The sequence below is a fragment of the Crocodylus siamensis genome, chromosome 14 (genome assembly GCF_052110815.1).
Source record: "Crocodylus siamensis isolate JL-2025a chromosome 14, ASM5211081v1, whole genome shotgun sequence".
NCBI classification, from domain to species: Eukaryota; Metazoa; Chordata; order Crocodylia; family Crocodylidae; genus Crocodylus; species Crocodylus siamensis.
Genome location: NC_143408.1, coordinates 11,803,530 through 11,825,292, shown reverse-complemented (window position 1 = coordinate 11,825,292; position 21,763 = coordinate 11,803,530). Strand labels below are relative to the sequence as shown.

Genomic DNA, 21,763 nt, shown 5'->3' with positions numbered 1-21,763 from the left:
AAAGATAAGTGCAAAGTACTGCACCTAGGGAGAAGGAATCACCAACACACTTACAGGTTGGGAGATGACCTTCTAAGGAGCACAGCAGTGAAAGAGATCCCGGGAGTCACAGGGGACTCAAAGTCATTACCTATTATGAGAGAAAAGATGCGAGTGTGTGTCCATGTATGTTTGTGTACATGTGTGCATCTGCATGCATGTGTGTACACACATTACTAGGAGAACAACTATAAAGAGCAAAGAACTGTAATTACAGACTTGTTGCTGTCTCCTGCTGAGATCTGACTGACCAGTTATCTAGGCGAGAGTAAAAAGATGTTTCTGTTCTCTTTGATGCACATAACCCACTACTATGCAGTCTGAACACAATCAGAATGACAGCACCTTGTACAGGGGTGTAGGTTGTAGCCGTGTTAGTCTAAGGACACCGACTGCCTGTCTTGTAGACATACCAGCCCAGCCTCAGGTTTTACTATTCATTCCATCTAGAAAAAGCATACACCAACTGCAGAAGCTTCCTCAGGCTCAAAGGGTTTTTAAACCCGAAAGCTTGCTAAGAAAAATTTCTCCCCCCCCCCTGCCCCCCAAGTTTTTTTGTTGCTGTAATAAAAGATATGCGATTCACCCAAAGAATTTGAGCACCCTGTACATGTATTTACGGGGCTGTTATGAATCCAGGGTGTACAAGCAAACACCCTACTGCAAAATAAAAGTGTGACAGGGTTTACTATGTGGCAGCTGCTTCGCCACAATTGTGTGCACATGCATTCTTTGCACTAGGTGGAAGATAAACCATCTTCAAAACAAGACCTCTGATGTGTTACTTGCATAACCATTCCTTCAAATATTTTCTGCAGGTAGGCTGCTTACATGAAAATATACAACCTATACGTTAAGTATCACAAACCAAATCTTGAGCCTGTAAGGAAAGGAGTACGTCAAGAACCAACACGTGAAGACAAGGTGACAGCATGCAACCATTCTTTTCTAGTCTAAGGAATATGCAAATCCCCTAACATCTTCAGATAAAGAGCTAATTGGGAGCACAAGACAGCTTCAAATGCATGTTTGTCCATACACACAGTTATTTCAAAAGGGGAGCTGCTGACTGGTGAGTGGGAGTGCTCACCAGCTGTTGCACTTTAACAGTGACATTTGTATTGCTCTTAGCTTGTGCACATGTAGAAAAAACTGCTTCAGATTTAACTCTGGATGAGGGAGTAGTATTTTGCAAGTTGGGCCTGATAGTTCCCAATGAGGTCTTTCAGTGGGAGTATCTGGGACAAAAATAACCCTGTTTTTAAGATAAATTAATCAAGCTTTGAAAGGGGATTATATAACAGCACGGTTGCCTGCATGATTTAAGGCAGCGGTAGCCAGGGTGGGGGTTCCTTCCAAAGGGAGCTTTCTTGTGCTTTGACCCAAAACAGTCTTTAGATGTGTACCTGGAGTAGGTGATCTGGCTAAATGATACCTCTGAAGTGCAAAAACCTCCTCTTTTATGACGTATGGGAAAAAGATCTGCTCCAGGACATGTGCAAAAACCAATCTCCAATACACCATGGCTCAGGTTTGGGTAATTCATTTGAAGTGGGGATATAAAACAGCTGGTATACTGAACGCTCCTTTGGGTTGTTCTAAGAAGGTAAGAACGAAGGACATCTACTCAATGCAGGCAAAAAGCCAGTAAGTTAAAAGAAGTTTCTTCCAAAAATGAAGTCTCAGTATATAGTATGCCCTACAGTTTTTTTACTCTGAACCTTACGAGCAGGTATCCAGGTTTTCCATTTCCCACAGAAAAACAGAGTAAACCGCAGATTTTACCTTTTACCAGAGGCAAATAAGGACTTCTCTTTTTACAAGAGAAATCCACAGATTTTCCCCTTTTGCAGTGAGCTGGGAGGGAGCAGGAGGAAGGCTGAGAGACAGGAGGCACCATGTGCATGCACGTGCATGTGGTCCCAAGCAGCCTGAGAGCAGCTCCAGCAGGTAAGTGGGGGGAGGGGGAAGAAAGAGGAGGATTGAGGCTCCTGTAGGAAGGAAGCCGAGCAGGGTTGGGGCTGCTGCCCAGCTACATGGTACTTGGGGCCCAGGGCTGCAGTGAGCAACTGCAGGGCCCCAACAGGGAGCAGGATGGGGCTGCAGGTTGTTTGTCCAGGGGAGGGCCATCTCCCTGTTGCCATGAGCACTCTCAGGGAGCAGGGGGGAACCCACACCCCCCAGATCTGTGTACAGGCTACTGCCCTGCTTCCCTCCCCCAGGGCCTCCGCAGCCCAGCAGGCACCACCTGGCACAGAGGAGATGGGGATTTCCTCACCGCTGCTCACCCCGTGCTGCCCTAGTGATGGGCCTCCTACATGCAGGGCTACAGTGAAGGCAGCAGCACGGTGCTGTGCCCCTCAAAGCAGCAGCATGCACAGGGGGTGCACTGCCAAGGCAGTGGGAGGGGGGGGGGGGGGAGGTGAGGAAGAGGGAAGAAGTTTGTAGCAGTGAGAAGATCCCCACACAGCCCCTGTCCCCTGCTGAGCCAGGTCATACCTGCAGGGCTATGGAGGCCATTGGGTGGGGAAGCGGAGTGGGAGTTTGAGCTGCCCCACATACAGATCTGGGGAGCACAGGTCCCCCTCTGCCCCCCCAGGAGTGCATGCAGTGGTGGGGAGCTGCCCTGTCCAAGCCCACAGCAGTGGGGAGCAGAGGCAAGGGGCTGTGGACCTGGGTCCGTAGCCCTGGCAGCTGGGGGGGCAGGGACTTGGGTGGGAGGTGATGGGCACCAGCAAGGCTGGGAGGAGGGGGCAGGAGTGAGAGGCACAAACAGAGCCAGGGGGCCTTTAATTTTAATCATGGATTTCAGGTTTAAAGAGATTTGTGATTTTTCAGGAGAATGTTTGGGGTTTGTTTTTTTGGGGAGGTGCTTAACCAGGGAAAACCAGGATCCCTACTTATGAGGTTAGCCACCAGTGCAAATGTTGGTATATAGACAGGAACAGTTGTTTTCTTTTCTGTGCACAGTCATGTTGGTGCCTATTATACTACAGCTTGGAAAACACGTTACTTCAAAGACAAACCTTCTAGAAGCCCCAATTTTAGGGCCCTTGCAAGATGGTCCTACATAGTACCTGCAACAGTCAGTGCTCCTGCAGCTTTACCTCTCTGCTTGTCTCTGCACCAAAGAGGTCTCAGGACCAGCTGAAGTCAGCACAAAGGTACAAATGCCAATATTACTGCCACCTTGTTGTAGGATTCCTTCATGCAGAGTCAGAGTACACTGCGTGCTTGAGGGAGTGCCGTCTAATTATTTTTTGCCCTAGTCTGGCTTCTGGTCCAGTCTTGTCCAAGTTAGACACAGCATAAACTGTTCTAAGTAGTCTAATTCCTTAGCAAAGAAACTAGCTTAAAAATCCTGTCCAAGATGATGGTTCCTCAATCAAGAGAGACATCATCTATGCCCATCTCTAAGGGAAAGGAAACAAGCACTGGATAGGTAGTGTTTGAACCCTAACAGCTTATATTGTGTGCCATGAGGTATGGCAACTGACATGAAATGCCTCATTCTACTGTTCGGAGGTTATCTTCTTAGTGCAATAGTAGGATTTTTTTATTTTTTTTTTTAATGCATACACTGAACAGAGGACAAGGTTCTTTAAAACCTGTGTTTTTGCAAAAAACACAAACCATGAAGCTTTTAATAATAGTAAGACAGATACTTCTGGGTTGTCTCAGTGCCACAGATGTTCAAGGGAACCAAGGATAATTCCTATAATAGACCCATGGCCCCAAGAATTCTAGTTGTACTAAGTCAAAGACAATCTAGAAATATACCCCATAACAAAAAGGTGGAGAATTTCTGCAATATCTGGTGCAAGGTTCATTTCAGACTCTTTGCAAACTCAAGCAGTTTGAATCTGTCACATTCTCTTCACATTTTGAAGATATTATTTGCAGTCATAAATATTTCATTTATTTATTCTGTCTCTCTCTCTCCCTATACTGTGGGAGACAGAAAAATTAAGTTATATATGCATTTAGAGAGAAAAACAGAAAGAGCCAGTGTGCAAGTGAAGGAGCACAAGCTGATAAACCTGAAAGGCAAAGTGGAAATCTCAAAAAGAAAAGAAAGGAAACAAGCAACAAACCACTCCCCCTGAGAAAACCTGAGTGTAGTACTGCTGCTGTCTACTAGCCACATACTTGTGTTTTCAGCAGGTTTCAACATAGTGAAAAATACAAGCATCTCCACTAGACAGCAGCAGCACTACTAATAATACTCTATCCACACTAGAGAGTGAAGATGCTCAACCTTTTTGGTAGTCTCACCTGGAACTGATGTACTGAAGAAAGTAATTTGTTGCAGATGGAGGGTCTGAACTTGGAAGTCCTGCAATCTGTACTTCAACTGTTTCATCACTTTCATCTCCTAACTACAAGTTAAAAAAATAGTAATAGTATAAAAAGAAGAGATGCTCATAGCTATTAAAAACTATGACATAGGCTGTATTCTATTGCAAGATGTATATTTTCATTCACTATAGAAGAACCACACAAAATGCATCATAGCAAGTTTCCCATTGTTTCAGGTGGAGCCCCTGCAGAAGTGCCAGTATATTGTATCCATTAATCTGTAAATTAACAGGATGAGCCAAGTCTAGGCAACACGGTAACTATTACACAACTGCACTGGAACTATATTAAAAAAAGAACAACAACTTTTTCCTATGCCTTATTATGCATGTTATTACCATGTAGTATTGGTGGTTAGCTGCCATCGCTGCAGTTCTAAACTCTTCACATTTCCTCCCTGGATATGCAGGAAAGACATACTTGTGAACACCTCCTTTTTCACAGTAGATGCTGATTATTAATCTGTTTAAAGGCAGTGGTTCTTAACCTTTTTATACTCAAGGCACTCCTCAGAAAATGCCAGCTCTTAGCTATAATTTTTTTTTTTTAACTGTAGACAAAAAGCACAATTCTTTAGATGGAAAGAACTCCGAAAGACCACAACTTGTCAGAATGTTTTTGACATTATGGATCCCTATCCGAAATCTTCTGGTTTAACCTGTGGATCACACTAAGGTGCTTGTACATCAATAGTACTAACACTGCGTGGCTCCCTTAAAAGGACCTGATTGCACCCTACTTAAGAATCACTGGTTTAAAACATGTATATTCACTCCTCTCTTCTTGCTGCTGCAGATGCCTGTGGAAACTTGCATTGCACAGAATTGCTATGGAAGGACCACTGCAGTTTCAGTACAAGAAAAAGCTTTCATTCCCAGGCCAAGAGCTCAGAAGAATCACCACCAAATTCCATAGTTCTTATGCATGGTAGTAGCTGGTGTTTTTCTTTTAGGAAAAACTAATTTTCTCACTCTCTGAGCAGTACTTCTCTTTAAACCTCAGTAACACTCACTTAGTAACCTTAGTACCATTTTCAACAGTAACACTAAGTTTTTAAAATGGTGAGACTAATTTTCTAAGGTAGCAACTAGGGCTCCAATCTTGGGCTCCCTCTGAATCTGCAAACAGCAGGTCCCAATGGCTAGGAGCCACACACAGCCAGGACCAAGAGTCACACAGCTCATGGGCTTTAGCTCCCAGCTGTGCCTCATGCACACAAGATGCAGTCAGGAGCCAGCCTTAGGTGGGTCCAGGGGTTTCGTGTGCCCCCAAGCCTTGAGGATCATGGCAGCCATGATCCCCAAGGTGAGAACTGCTCCCCATGGGTAGGAGCCATGTCAGCTGATGGGGCTCCCAGCCGCAGGGGTGACCTTGCTACACGTACAAGTTAAATAACTCGATAGCAACCAGCTATAAAGTTAGTACAACTTTTTAAGGTTTAACTTTCCAGCTGGTTGGAGCTTTTTATCATGTGATAGCTGCCTTTAGTAGGGGGCTGGATTAGATGACTTCATGTCCCTTGCAGCCCTACTTTCTTACAATCTGTACATGCCCTTTGGGGGTCAATTTAGAAATAAAAGCTGCTTTGGCATCGATTGCTTGAAACATGAGAAGTAAAATAGTAGCTAAATATTTGTATTTTGAATGCTGTCCCCCCTTCTATCTGGAGGACTGAACTAACTATAATTACAGAAATTCTTGCAGATACTGGCTATAACAAGAAGTGCCAAATGAAACAAAAAACTTTAGGCTTTACTAATCTAAGCTTCATTTTGTTTCCAGAATTGAGAAGACATAAATGAAATGGGAATTGGCATTTCTCTAATGAACAAGCTTGGAGTCCTACTTCTTTTATGTTTTTTCCAAGTTCAACCACTCACAAAAAAAAAAAAAAAAAAAAAATCAGTACCTTAACTCGGTCTCTCAAATTCTGCCCAAACACAAATGCTTGCTGTGCATTTTGCTCTGGCTTCTCATAATTATCATCCTCTGTAGTACTGTTCAGCTCTTTTTTCTGGCATTCTCTCACCTAAATGAGAAAAGTAGAAAAATTAAGGTATTAAAAAAAAAAAACCAGATTATTGTTTGCTATAAACTAGATTTACCCTTTCCAATATTTTTTATTAATGCAAGGCATAAGAGATAGAAAAGAAGAAACCAGCATTACAGCGTAATTCATCCTACAGATAGATGTGCATCATATGACAGTTTCAGTGATGGGCTGCAGGAGGTAAAGGGAGTTGGAAACACAGATGCAACCTTAACATTAATTCTGTCCAAAACAGTTATGGTAGTTTATCCAGAAATGTCTGGAAACTTCCATAAATATAGTATCAACCAAATAGAGACTATATACTTATCAGACCTGGAATCGTTTCTCCATAATCTAGATGTTCCGAAAACACTGCCAAAGATGAGCTATAGCTGCGATCTTCCATTTACTTCAGACCAACTTCTTTCTTAAAAATACCATGCACATCCAAACAAATTTGCTAGGCTAAAGTAACTCACAAAAGCACAGCTCTGCAACATTCTTACTTTTTTGCAATGCTACCTTTGGTCCCAACTCTGGATAAAGCTTAGGTAAGGAATTTACCTAGGAAGAGATGGGCAGAACCCCTCCTACCTAACAGATGACTGATAGAATTATTAGGATCTTGCATACTCACAATACAGATGCTAAAAGAAAAAAGGAGAGAACTGTGCTCTAAACAGCAACGTGCAGAATGCATCTGCAAAAAAAATGCTGGATAATGAGTTACTAGGTTTTTGGTTGTAGCTGTGCTGGTTTAAGGACATAGGCAGGCAAGGTTCTTTGAATAGATGTGATATCTTTTATTAAACCGAGTAGCTGGAAAAAGGTTATTTGCAAGCTGTCAGGCACAATTACTCTTCTTCAGGCATTGGAAGTCTCTCCTGTTCTGAGACTCAAAGGAACGAAAGAAGCCATGTGTAACAGGATGTTATTGAGAATGTAAATAGTTGGAAATTAGGAAAACAAAGCTAGAGCAGGGAAGGTGGGGGAAAGCATGAGGGGAACAAAGGTGAGTAAGGCAGACTCTACAGTAGTAGTAATTCAAGGTAGAAGAGAGACTGACTGAAAAAGTAAACAGCTAGAAATTAGGAAGACAAAGGGCAGAAAAAGGGGGGAGGAGAGAGGGGGAAGAGGAGGGGAAAGAAAAGTGTAAGAGGTTAGATCTGGTAGGTATCTGGTGAATCAAGTGTCAGGCAGGTTGTAATGCATCATAAATCAAATAATCTATAGTGAGTCCAGGATTTTTTGTATCCAGCAGATTTATGCAGTCAAGTTTATACACTTGTCTATGGAATGTGTTTTGTAAGCTCCCTTTGAGGATTAGAAATGAGAGCTTGGAGAGAGAGTGATTGTCCTGTGACAAGTGTGGCCCCACAGGTAATTGGGTTTCCCTGTCTCTAGATTTCTGATGTTCATTCGTTCTGGTGCACAGTTGCTGTTTGTTCTTTCCTATGCAATTTCCACTAGGGCATTTGGTGCATTGGTTGAAATATGTTACATTTCTGGAGCTACAGGTGCAAAATCCAGGAATGGTGATGATTCTGTTGTGGGGTGTCATTATTGTGGGAGTGGTCAAGATGTGTTGGCAGGTTTTACGTTTTTTGTCCTGGCATGGTTTGGATCCATTCAGTGTGCTTTGGCCATAGGAAGTTTGCTTCTGGTGATGCGGGTGTCAAGGTTCAGTGTTAGTTTAAAGGCTAGAATGGGTGGTTCTGAAAATAGCTCTTTAAGAAATGGGTCTTCTTCCAAGTATGGGTTGCAATTGTTTGAGGATTTTCCCCATGTAGGTTCCAGGGAAGAGTGACAGGTCATTAAGTAATAGCATACAATTTGTGGGGATTTTCTTTTTGTAGTGCAGCAAATCTTCACATGGTACCTGGGCAGGTCTTTCAAAAGTGTGATCTCTCTCTCTAGAGGAGAGCCTTTGTTTGGTAAAGGCCCTTTTGAGATTTGAGGTGGTGAACATGGGTATTCTCCTCGGTGCAAATTCAGCATCAGAGAACTTTGCTATAAATTACAGCTTTCTTGGCTTGTGTTTAGGGTGATTGTTGGTTCTGTGTAGATATGTAATGTTGGTTTGTGGGTTTCTTGTATATGGTGGTTTGAATTTCACCATTTTGGATATTGACCATAGTGTCCAAGAAGGAAATGCTGGTGTTAAGAGTATTCAAGCAATGGTCTGGAGGGATGATGATTGTTGAATTTTTGGTGGAAGTCAGAGACTGCAGGGGTTCTGTCGAAATGATGAAGTTGTCATCTATGCACCTCAGGTATAGTAAGGGTTTGATGGTGCAGTTCTTAAATTCTTCTTCCAGGTGGGCCATAAAAAGGTTGGCATATTGTGGGGCCACATTTGTGCCCACAGCTTGGAGGAAGTGTTGGTTGTTGAAACTGAAGTTACATGTGAGGATGAAGTGTACAAGTTCAGTGATATCCTTAGGTCTGTACTCTAGGTTGTAATCTCACTCTTGTAGATATGCGAGGCAGGCTTGGACGTCATCCTAATGTGGGATGTTGGTGTATAAGCTAATGACAGCCATGATGGCTAGGAGGGTATTACTGGGAAAATGATCTATGTTTTTGAGTTTTTACAGGAAGTCTGTGGTGTTTTGGATAAAACGGTCTTTGGGTGACAAGCGGTTTTAGGATGGATTCCATGAAACCTGATATTTCTTCTGTTAGCGTCCCATGGTTTGAAACGATAGATCTGCCAGGGTTCCTTTGTTTGTGGATTTTAGGGAGTACATAAAAAAGTCCTTGGATTGGGTAGTCGAGAGATCAGGGTCTGAAGTTTTTCTTGTAGATGAGATGGAAATGATGCAATGGTGGTTTTGAGGTGAAAAGGGGAATTGGATCTCCCTCTAGTTTTTCATAGTAGGTGGTATCAGAGAATTGTCTGCTGGCTTCTTTATATAGTCTTCACAGTTAAGGACAACCACAGCTCCTCCTTTATCTGCTGGTTTTATTATTATTTGGTGGTTGGATCTTAAGAGCTTCTGTGGCCCTTCTCTTTGTTTGTTATGGTGGCATTTGTTATTCAGTATTTTGTTGTTCATTCCCTCTCTGAAGCAGTCAATGTAGCAATCGAGGTTTGAATTTTGTCTACTGTAAAGTGTCCAATCTGAGGGTTTGGGGGATTTTTTGGCATCGATTTTTTTCATTGATGTTGTCACTGGATCTAGCATTGAAAGGGGATTTCTTCTGGTTGTGGAAATATTCCTTCAGATGGAGGTGTTGAAAAAAATTCTTCTAGTTCTCCACACTGTAATATCTTATTTAGGTGGTTTTTTGGACAAAAATTAAGGCCTTTGGAGAGGACAGTTTTTTCAGCTTTGGTGCATGTGTGGGAAGAGATTCATAACATCAGAGGTACTTTGTTTCATCAAGTATGATGTTGGAATGTTGTATGGTATTGGTGGTGTTCTTCTGAAGGTTGTTTTGGGGCTGGGAAAGTTGTTCCTGTAGTAACTGGTTCCATTTCTTCTTTTTGTGTTGGATGGATGGTGTAATAAATCTTTGGTAATCTTTTTGTGTACACTGTATAATGTTTGGGAAGATACCCTGATTCATCTCTTGTAAGTGCTTCTACCATGTCTCGATTTCCTTCTCAAGGTGATTTCTTTTGGAGTAGAGTATGTGAAGGAGATGATTTCTACATTTTTCTGAAGTTCTCCCTCAGGGCTGTGAAGCATTTGTGGAGCTGTGTAGCGATCACAGGATTGCAGATGTTCAGTTTTTTGGGAATGGTGATGTGTTTCTTGCATAGGCTTAGAAAAGTATGTGTGTTATTGTTGAGGTTACCTTCTTTTTTTCTTCATGTTGTAACGTTTCCATCTCAAACAGCAAGATTTGATATCTTCCATGTTGCTGGGTTTTTGGTGGAAAATGAGTGGAATGACATATTTAATGTTAGAGTCCTTCACTGATGTGGATTTTGAAGTGTGCACCTTGAATTTTGACATTTGTAGATTGGTTGAGAAAACCAAGTTTTAAAAAAAAAAAAAAAAAGTCTATTCACTTTGTGACTAGAATAATATGTCCCTATGACTCTGAATGCTTTCACAAGCACCAAAATGTTCAACATAGAAGTATGGCATCCCAAATCAGAACCACAGACAGCAATATCCACATAAGGATATCAGATGAGTACTTTTAGAAATATATTTATTTATTTCCATTGGCCTGATACTCATCCAATAACATTCAGGAGTAAAGAAAGGAACCAAGTTAATGCTTATAGATGGGTGAATCCAGGCAAAGGGCCTGAATAGTGAAGAGACCACTATCAGGAAATCCCCTGCAGTTAGAAAGGATGATTCCCTTAGCTCCAGGAAAACAAAATATTTTTGTTAGCAAAATCAGTATAAGATTTTAGCTGATTCTCACTGAGGAATCTTCTAGCCTTATAAAATGGAAGTTGAGGGAGGAGTAGAGTAGAAATAACAAAACCAACAGATTTACTAGCTCTTCCATCTCTGAAGCACTGCCTTTGCTTCACTCAACATCCATCTGCTACAGAAGGATGCAAAGATGAAATACCATAATGAAGTGCCATCATCTGAACTTTAGGCCATGGCAACCTACATCTGCAGTTCAACATGAAAACCTCAATTTCCCAGGCTTATAAGGATGCCAGGAACATCTCTTATCTTCCTGTTGTACTACTTGCCTAAAAGTCTATCCTCTGTTCATTTTTTTCTTTTCCTGATGTGTTATTATGAGTTCCTAATTCTGATTTGCACTACAACCCCTCTTCCACTATGGAAGAAATCATTCCTTTTGCACATAGGGATGTGGAAGAGACTCATACCTATAGGAATTGGTGCATAACTAACACTTGGTCTTTTCTGCTTTGATTTGCCATCATGAATTTTGAGAATGGACAAGGGAACCCAATACCAACAATGGCCATGCCTACATAAAGCATGGACATCTGGTTCCCTGGGGACAGCCAGTGGCAGTGTACCTTGTGCCACTGCTAGTTGTCCCTGGAGAATACCCATGCCACAGACCCTCTGGTACGTGGCAAGTTACCCCAGGTGGGGTAAGAGAGGCTGGGGCCCCAGCAGCCTTACCTGGGGTCCTCCTGGGACTGCAGTAGCAGTGATCCTGCCACTCAGAGCCTGGCCAGCAACTGGAGTGTGTCTCTGGCTGGCCAGGCTCTGGTTTTGAATGGCAAGCGCTGCTCCTGTGTGCGCCAATCCATGATTTTTTGTGCGGAGTTTCTGACCCCTGAATATCCAGGGGTCAACCCCTCTCCCCACCACCACCCAGCCTGTGCTGCTCCCTTGTTGTGTAGACAACAGCTGAACATGCAGTATGTAGCACCACAGATGCATCTGCAGTGCCACATACTGCATAGCCATGCTCATCTGGATGCAGCCAATTATTGCACATGTTGCACACCATGCTGGTGAACAGTTAAGTAGTGAAAAATATCTAGTGTACACTCTGCACATTTATGCAACTTAAGAAAAAATTTTACTTTGCATTTCTTAGAAGTACACCTTAAAGCAGGTGTTGGCAAAGATTTCCTATAGCAGACTGGAATGACAGCTTAGGTTGAAGGGGCACAGGCTCTAGGACCCAGCTGACACCTCCCCAGCACAGCTTCTGTCTCTACCACCCAGCCGTGGCACAGCTCCTGCTGCTAAACGCTGGCCGAAGCCCCTGCTCCACAGATCAAATCCAAATTACTCTGAGGGCTACAGGTTGCCAATCCTTGTCCTAAAGCAGGGTTCAGCAATGTTTTTTGGGCAGAATGGCAAAAACACCCACAACTTCAACTTGTAAGATGTTGGCATGCCAGGGGTGGACAGCAGGGGAGCTGGGAGGGGTTCAATCTTTGTTGTGGCAGTGTAACCCCAGCCCCTTCCCCACTGTCCACCCTGAGGCACACATGCATCTGCTGCCAACAACAAGCTGTCCAGGCTGGCTGCAGAAGGCAACTAGGAAGCTGCAAGCAAAATGGCTTCATATACCATGGGTTGCAACCCCCGTCCTAAAGCAACCTCTTAAATCAGAATCTTCAGATGAAGATAATCAAGAGATATCCCCCCTCCTTACATCTGTAGTCTTTTGAAGTAGCTAGAGATCTGAACCTCTGTGAAGCATTTGACTTTTATGTCCCATGATTTCCCCTTCCTTAAATAAGATTAATTTTAGATTGAGAATCTTAAGGGAGGGAGAGACCTCGTGGTTAATCTATAGAACAGCTTTCCAAAAAGTTCAGATGGTGCCTGGGGAAGAGGGGGAGGGTGGTATTGATCGGGGCCCAGTTTTGCACAGTCTTATGATCTGGTCAAGACAGTCAGATTGCCCACTCCACTAAGACCAGGCTCTAGTCCTGGAGGTTCAGAAGGGGTCCTTGGCCCACTTCTGTTTGCTGTAAGACAGATGAGCTGATGCGACAGGCAGGCAGTAGTTCTAATCCACTGAATGGTATGGGAAGGCTACAGAACAGAAAGAGAAGTGAAGTGGAGTAGAGTACCCTTACCAGGGTCTCCTTGGTCTGGATCCCAGCCAGTAATTCCTCTTGCCACAACAGTTGAGGCAGAGGGACAAAGCAACTCCTCCACACTCAGTGAGGGATCTAAGCGGATGTTCTAAAAGCTGTGTTAAATAGTTCCTTGGCCTTTTGAAACTACTTAAAATTAAACTTTCCCAACTTCAACAACTGGCAATATAAAGCATCTGTCAGGCATTCTGCCAAGGTGAGTGGTATTACCACTTCCTGGAAGTTCTCCTGCGCAAGGGAATGACTGCCTGACCTAAGGAGGCATAATATCTCCATGAAGATTACTAAAACCAAAAAGAACTTTTACAGGGGTGTGCATGTGCATGTTGGGGGGGGGAGGGGAAGGACACCATCTCTGTGCTGTATTCTGTAGGTGAGTAGTGGGCACAGGGACACTCACAGTGACATTCTATTTTTTTCCTGGTCATTCAAGTGGCTGTATTTTCAGACTCTACAGCAAGAGTGTGTCAAACTCAAAACTGCCCCTACAAGCCAAACCACACTGTGGGGTTTCTAAAGGGTCAGATCTGGACTTAGCAGCAGCAAGTCAAGAATTGGCACAGGGGTTAACTCAGCTGTCACTCAAGTCTTCCCACTGTCAACACACATGCCCTTCAGGGCTTCTGCTACTTGGTATTCAGTCGTAGGCCCTGCCCCAGAATTCCAGGCATCTCTACCAGCCCCACAAGCCATACATATGGCTCTGTGCACCAAATCTGGCCAGCAAACCATATACCTTTGACACTCCTGCTCTGCAGATTATTTTTGGCACTTACCTGCCAAGCCAAATTTCTTTCTTTGATGGATAGCCCTGCATGCATGGACACCTAAGTTCGACTATACAGTTGTTCAGACTGAGCAGGTATAATTACAGCTAAATCATGTGTATGCATCTGTAACACTTCTGGCCTCTGTTGTTTTAAGAGAGTATGACAAAGACAATCAAGGACAACAAGAAGTCCTTCTTCAGGTATATATGCAACAGGAAGAAAACAAATACAAGTGTAGGGCCATTGCTCAACAACTCAAGAGAGCTGGTTACCAGCACCCAGGAGAAAGCTGAACTCCTGAATGACTACTTTGGCTTAGTCTTTCACCAGACCAAGGGGAAAACAACACCAGGCAGAGAACAGGATGACCACAATAGGAATAATCACCTTCCTACTATTGCCGTACAACTGGTGTATGACCAATTTAAAACAAACAAACCAAACCAAACAAAAACTGAAGGGATGCAAGTCAGCAGGACCCAATGATCTTCATCTGAGAGTGCTGAAGGACCTGGCGAAAGAGACTGCAGAACCCCTGGCAAAAAAAAAACAAAACTCTTCCACAATTCAGGGATTTCTCCAGAGCACAATGAGGACAAGAAGGGCAGGAGGGAGGACCCAGGTAACTATACGCCAATCAGCCTAACTTCCATTCTAGGGAAAATCCTAGAAAAGATCATCAGGGAGTCTATCTGCAATAAGCTTTCAGAAGGTAAGATTCTGAATGACAGCCAGCATGACTTCAACGCAGGCAGATCTTGCCTTACCAACCTCACTTCCTTCTATGACCAGGCAACTTGCCACCTGGACACAAGAGAGCAGGTTGACATTGTATACCTTGGCTTCCAAAAGACCTTTGATCTAGTATCCCACAATATCCTTATGAGAAAATTGGATGATTGTGGGCTTAACTCCAAGACAGTCATGTGGGTGAGAAACTGGCTGCAGGATAGGACCCAAAGGAGTCATAGTGAACAGATCTGTGACATCCTGGAGAGAAGTGGGCAGCAGTGTTGGAAGCACCCACAGAGGTTGGTGCTTGGTCCAGTACTTTTCAACATCTTCATTAACAATTTGGATGTAGGGGTGAAAAGCTCACTGGCCAAGTTTGCAGACAACACCAAGTTATGGGGAAACATGGTCACACTTGAAGATAGGCTACCAATACAGGCAAACCTAGACAGGCTAGCAGGTTGGACACATTGAAATCTGATGAAGTTCAGTGTCAGGACATGTAAAGTGCTCCACTTGAGGACAAGCAATCCCCAACACACCTACAGGCTTGGCAGCACCAAACTTACTAGCACCACAAATGAAAGGGACCTGGGGATAATAATAGAACACAGTATGAATGAGCCAGCAGTGCGATGCTGTAGCCAGTAGGGCAGATAATACTCTGGCATGCATCAAATCGATACATCTCCAGCAAAACCAAGGAAGTGATTCTTCTGCTCTACTCAACACTGGTGAGACCACAGCTGGAATACTACATCCAGTTCTGGGCACCACACTTTAACAAGGACATGGACAAGCTTGAGAGAGTCCAAAGAAGAGCCACCCGTATGATCAGAATCTTACACAGCAAGCCATATGAGGAAAGGCTGAGGGATCTGGGACTCTTCAGCCTGAAGAAAGGAAGGCCGAGAGGGGACCTCCACTACACTAGCGGAATATATCAAGAGCTCGGTGAGCAACTGTTCACTGGGGCACCCAAAGGGAAAACTAGGAGTAATGACCACAAACTCTAGGAAGACTATTTGACAATAGGAAAAAAGCTTGCTCCAGAGGTGGTGCAATCACCTACCCTGGAAATCTTTAAGAAGAGACTGGACCATCACCTCGGTGGGGTCATCTGACTTCCAGCTCTCTCTCCTGCTTGGTGCAGGGGGCTGGACCTGATCTTCCAGGTCCCTTCCAGCTTTACGATCTATGAATCTATGAACATGACAAGGCTGCAAGTGGTTGACAGCCAAATCAGGCTACCTGCCAGAAAGCAAGCAGCTGCAGAAGCACAAAGACAGGAACCATAAGGTTATGGATAACTACTCAGGACAAGCTGCCCTGCTATAGGCAACAGGCAGAACCCCCAAGCAAAGTAGTTGAACAAAGCCTGTAGAGTAGCTAGATATGCAGCAGTGGAGGGGAGCAAATTTGTTAATTTGTGGAAGAGGTGCTCCTGTCAGCGTTAGACGCAGGCCTAGAACAGTACCATGAAGGCAGGGAGGGAACCAGCTGATTGGAGATAGGGTTTTGCAGTAACAAAGACCTACGGTGGGTGATTTAAGTACACCCTGAGGCACTATGCACCTGTGCAATTTTGTGCATAAAAAGACATGACCCCACAATTGCATAAAATTTAACCGCGGCAGGCTCTGTGCCTTCATCTCCATGATGCGGAGCATAGAGCCATGCGACCAGACAAATGGGTAGAGTGGAGAGGGGAGCTCCTGCCTCTAGGGGAGCAGGGAGAAGGCACAGGGTTTGGCAACTGGCCCATACCCATCCACATCAGGCCATGAGGGCTCCATGCCTCCATGTGGAGCTTCCAGCATTCCAGTGGGAAGCCACATGTGGAGACAAGCAGAAGGCTGCCTGGCCTGATGGCACACAACTCTATGCCTCCATGTGCAGCTTCCTACCAGAGTCCTGGAAGCCCCACATGGAGGGCCAGTGCAGCCCACTGACACATGGACCAGAAGCCATGCACCATCAGGCTGGGCAGGAAGCTCCCGAACCACATGCCATTGGGCCAGGCCAGCTGGCCCTATGCCTACACAAGGCTTCCAGCACTACAGCGGGAAGCCACACCTGGAGGCACAGAGTCCGCCCATCCTGATGGCGCACAGCTGCAAGCCACATATGCTGGTATGGAGCCAGCCCTGTCTGGTACAAAGGTGTATGTCAATGGACTAGGCCACTCAGTGCCATCACATGCAGAAGTGTGCGAGCTGCCAGGGACTCTGCCTAATCACAGCCATTAAGCACTGCAAGGGCCTGCTGCCTCCTGCTGTTGAGCTGCTTGGAGGGGCTGTGCAAATATGGGGGGGAGGGGGCAGTGTGGTGGAGGGAGGCCCATGCTCACCTACAAATCCCTCATACCTCCACACCCTTTCATAAGCCCCCCACATACTCCCATAACCACACCCCAAGCCCCACATCCCACACCCTGACACTCCCCTCACAAATCCTGACACACAACCCACATCCACCCCACAAGCAAACAAAGTACCTACATATATATTTCTGAAGGTTCAAATAGTGTTATATTTAGTTTAATTTGTAAAAAAAAATATAAATGTAATTTTGCATCATTTTGAATTTTCCTGCTCATCATTGCCTGGGCTTTATTTAAGGCAAGGGTGGGCAAAATCTAGCCCATAGGGCCCCTAAAAAATTCAGAAAATATTTATCTGCTCCTGGCTGCCTGTCAAACATGACAGGAGCAGTAGGACCAAGGGGAAGCCTCAGGAGGAAAGCTGTAGCCCAGCCCCCAGCCATTTCCCTGCCTTCCTGCCCCTGCAACTCCTGGCTGCATCACCAGACTAGGGAGCGCACGTGCGTGCGTGTTGCACACACATCCCACCATACACCCCTCTTGCACTGCCATACCATGCAGACATGTTATCACCTACGCAACATAACCCCATAGCTAGAACCACAGTTCAAGCTCACTTGCATGTCCAAAAAACAAGCTTTGTTCAGGTCACACTAGCACATGAAACCTTAACTCTAACCTTAGTATGATTACAATTTTTACTAGTCAGAGTTGGTAAAAGCTTTTTATTTCTGCCTAAATAAAAACAAAAACAAAAACCATGAAACAGATTGTTAGGATTGTGTATGCCAATGCTTCTCAATTTAAAAAAGAGAGAGAGAGAGTCAGGGCAACCACTTCCCTCCCACCCCCAATATTGTTGAATGTGGTGGCACCCCCAGTTGAGAACCACCATTGGCAGCACCTCAGTTTACTTCAGTGGTTCTCAACCAGTGCTGGACCTCCACGTAAAACTGCCCCACGTTCCTGCTGCATAGCCAGCATGAAAGTGCTGTAGCACATATGCCTGCTCTTCTTGCATTAGGGCACTTTAAAACCTTAATGCAGAGAGATTTGGTTCGCACTGTAGCTGTTCCCCATCCAGTTCTTCCCAATGCTTCGTCCAGAAATAGTGTGTGGATGGAACTGTCCCACATGCCTCTGTTTCCAAAACAATCATGGTAGGGAAGGAGGCAAGAAGAGACCAGGCCAGGAAGGGTTACAGCCTGAGGCAATTCCCCCATCTGTTACCATTCAAGAACCCTAATGCAGGTGGAATGTGCACATGCTACAATCTTGTACATAGAGCAGTGTTACTTAACTGTCGTTGTGGCATGACTGAAAAGGTCTTGCAGTACCCTGGTTAAGAACCACTGGTATATGCAAATAAGGGTTGCTAAGTAACCACATATTTACAAACAGTACATAAAAAGCAGCTAAAAACTGCCAGTTTTGATTGATGTTTCAATACAAATCACAAACAGAAGGATTCTGGGGATGGTTAAACCAATTCTAAGTCATGTGTACTATTGTGCTTTGCATTTCCTTGGCATAACTCTGCTTATTATGTAGGTTTAGCTATGATTATGTTCTATTATGATAACTGTGCATTTCTTCTTTGCATGCATCATACTACTGAGGGTAAGTTCAGAGTTTTTGGGGCTATTCATTAGGCCTACAAAAAGCAGCAAGTATTCGCTTTGGATTCGGCCAATTCGAAGGACAGTGATTTGATCTAGAGATTCAAATTACTGTCCCGATTCAATTCAGCCAAATCAGATCAAAAAGATTCGATGCTGCTTTGGAGATATGGCCATAGACTAAACAGGCAGCTGACTCCAGCTGGTAAGTCTGTAGGGGTTGGGGAAGAGGGGATGGAAGGGGCATGGGGAAGTGAGGGACTGGGGCTGGGACAAGCTGCCCAGCTGGGGGGGTGGGGCATGTTACCTGGGGAGGGAGGCAGGAAGGCATGGGATGCAGGCACAGCAGCACTGGGAGTGGGGGCTCTACCCTGCTGCTGCTTGCCCAGCCAGGGTGGGGTGGGGATGGGGACACGGGACAACATGATGTGGGCAGAAGGCGGCAAGCGGTACTAGGGCAGAGCCCCCGCTCCCAGCACTGATGCAGGTGCAGCAGCACTGAGTGGAGGCTACGCCTTGCTGCCAATTGCCCCCTTCCACCCGGAGTGAGCCGTGCCTGCATCAGCGGGCAGTGCCGGTCCCAGCATCAGCGCATCCTGCACCCCAGCTGGCAAGTGGCGACAGGCAGAGTCCCCACTCCCAGCACTGACACAGGTGCAGCTCGCTCTGGGCAGAAAGGGGCAAGCAGCAGCAGGGCACAGCCGCAGCCTGGAGGGGTAGGGGAGAGAGGGAGTGGATTGGGTAGTGAGCAGCTGAACACCACAGACCAGGCAGCAGGGGGTAGCGAAGGGTGGAATACTGTGGAGCAGCAGGAAGCGGGTGGTGCGGTGTTTAAATTACTGGCTGAAGCCACACCCCTCATCTGTCTGGCTGCCCACAGCAGCAGCAAGTGGCTTGGCTCCAGCCCAAAATGTGGCAACACACCTGGATATGCCTGATGGCACACCAGTTGGGAAAACACTGGTGTAGGTGGTAGCAACTTCAGATGGCAGCCCTGGGAGAGACTCCATCTCCAAGCAGACTGGTCAAAGTAATGGCTCCCTATGGCTGGTTGGCTAGTTACTGAGACTAGCCACTAACGTTTAATGGTCAAAGTCTGAGGTTGTATATTTAATTGATTTTCCCTCCCTGTAATAAACCTGTTTCCGATGAACGTTGTTTTTGAGTGGGGAAGTTTGCTCACTGTAGAACATCCAGTTAATTTTTTCCCCCCCAGGTTTCTGGATAGGGGCATGAGCCACATTTAGGAATTCAATGTTAAACCCTTAAATCTGAGCCTGGGCTACTGCTGTACAAGGCCTGGTAGAAGGGTTATATTTGTATTATGTAATACAATACATGCAACTAAAAAGTTTAGTTTGTTTTTTTTTTTAAAACAGGCAAAAAGGCACAAAAATTTTTAAATCTAAAATAGCAAAAACAAAATCTCTGCCTGTGCCTAATACTTCCTGTGTGGCAAGGTGGCATCTTAGAGACAAGGTGGTTCAGAGAGGCATAAGCTTTTGTAGGCTGTCTACTTCAAAGCAGGATGTTGCCTATGAAAGCTTATGCCTCTCTAAACCAGCTAGTCTTTCAAGTGCCACCCTACCCTGCCTGATGTAAAAATAATATGGATAATTACTAGGGCTGTGCAAAATTTCTCTTGACATTTCAAGCTCAAAACAGCAAAATGAAAATGAAACAAGCCTTTGAAATAGCTATGAAATGAAACAAGGGAACTCAAAACGTTCTGAAAGTTTCAAAACATTTTGAGTTTCAAAGCCAGGCTTACTGGCTTCCGTGCCAGTCCCAGCTGGCAGCACCCACCTCCTGTCATCCACTAGGCAGATTGGTGGGCTTTCACCAAAGCTCTTTCCTCTTTCCCATTTCCAGCAGAGTTCCACTCATACCAGCTTTTTAAGTTCCACCAGAATGGGGATGAGTCAAGAAAAACTGCCAGATGCAGATATCTCTTCCTTTATAGAGAAGCTTCAATTTGTATGCATTATTTGCAACAGTTTTCTACTCCTCCTGACTCCGCACTGCATATAGAGTAGAGAGAGGGAGACACCTGCAGACCAGAGCTGAATAAGCAGCATATTATTCAACTCTCAAAAGGGAGAAACTACTTTTCCAGAATGAAAATCTATTAAAACTCTTGTTGGCAAATTTATCAGATTACTGAAAGTTAGTGATAGTGGTAGGAGGGTGGCAACAATGCTAAATAGGCAGAAAAACAAGATCTGATAGAATGGTTCATTTCTGTTAGGAACAGAAACACAGGGCCACATTTTACTCTACTATTCGGCATCTAAACAGACTTAGATGCCAAAGTGTGATTTTATTCCAGCTGTTCAAGTGGCTGAAAATGTATTAATTCATCTATTTTTGTAACAGATATCTTACAAGACTGAATCACAAAAAAGCAGCAGGAAGAGGACCCTCCCCCACTCTCACCCCCACCTTTTATGTTAAGTTTTTCCAGGTACTTGAACAGGATGAAGCAGGCAACTAACTGCAATCCTAAATCCACTTATGTGGGTAAGTAGAATAGAACCTGGCCCAAAAGCTGGCCTAGGCAGTATATCCACTGCCGCTACTAGGAATGGAAGGTATCTGTCAAGAAGACCAGTTCAGTTGTTGCATTTGTAGTGGCAAATTAGGCTGTTTTGGCAAAGGACACTTTCATATATATTAAGATTGCTAGGCTTCACAACCTAATGTTTTGTTTTGGTTTTTTTTTTGATAACACCGCCAAACAACTTCCATTGGTCTCAGATCATTGTCAAACTTACCTTGTCTTCAGAGTCTGATCTTTTCACTGTTGTGCTGATTAATAATTCTGATGGAGCTGCCACTCCAGAATCTGGCGGGGTGTTTATACCATTGGTCCCACTGCTTGGAACTATAATGAAAAATGACATGCCAATATTACATGCCACCCTAACAAATTAAGTTACAAAACAATTAAGTTAAAAAACAAATTAAGTGGCCACCCTAACAAACACCTAGCTTCCTAGAGAACTATACAAATAAAATTGGTGGTAACACATTAACAGCACTAGAAACCTTAGAATGCTTTATAGAATCTAGTGGTATTAAAACTGCAATATAATTTCCTAGGCGATTAGAAAAAACGCAAGTCGGTACCACTATAAAGATCCGCTTAAAGAAGTAAGCTAAAAACACTATACATTCAAATGAAAACTATAAACCTTTCCTTGGCTCTTTGTAAAATCAGTTTCACAACATATAAAATAAGCAGGATGAAGTGAAAAATCTGCTTAATTCAGGTTGCAATTCATACTAAAACGTGGAAAGTGCATGAACTGAAGTTAAAGTAACGTCAGAATACTGAAGTCAACGATACTCTGGAAAACCAAATGCTAG

At 44.4% G+C, this 21,763-nt stretch overlaps 1 protein-coding gene across 5 annotated transcripts in view; it reads right to left on the bottom strand.

The window, feature by feature from the left end:
• RANBP3 (RAN binding protein 3) overlaps nt 1–21,763 on the bottom strand; it is a 127,444-nt gene that overhangs the window by 47,437 nt on the left and 58,244 nt on the right. For all 5 annotated transcript variants that reach the window (XM_090027098.1, XM_090027099.1, XM_090027100.1 and 2 more), the window contains 3 exons: nt 21,169–21,278; nt 6,308–6,427; nt 4,315–4,418 (listed from right to left, as the gene is read on the bottom strand). In XM_090027098.1, coding sequence (XP_089883224.1) covers nt 4,315–4,418; nt 6,308–6,427; nt 21,169–21,278 — 334 coding nt within the window. The remainder of the gene's footprint in view (nt 1–4,314; nt 4,419–6,307; nt 6,428–21,168; nt 21,279–21,763) is intronic.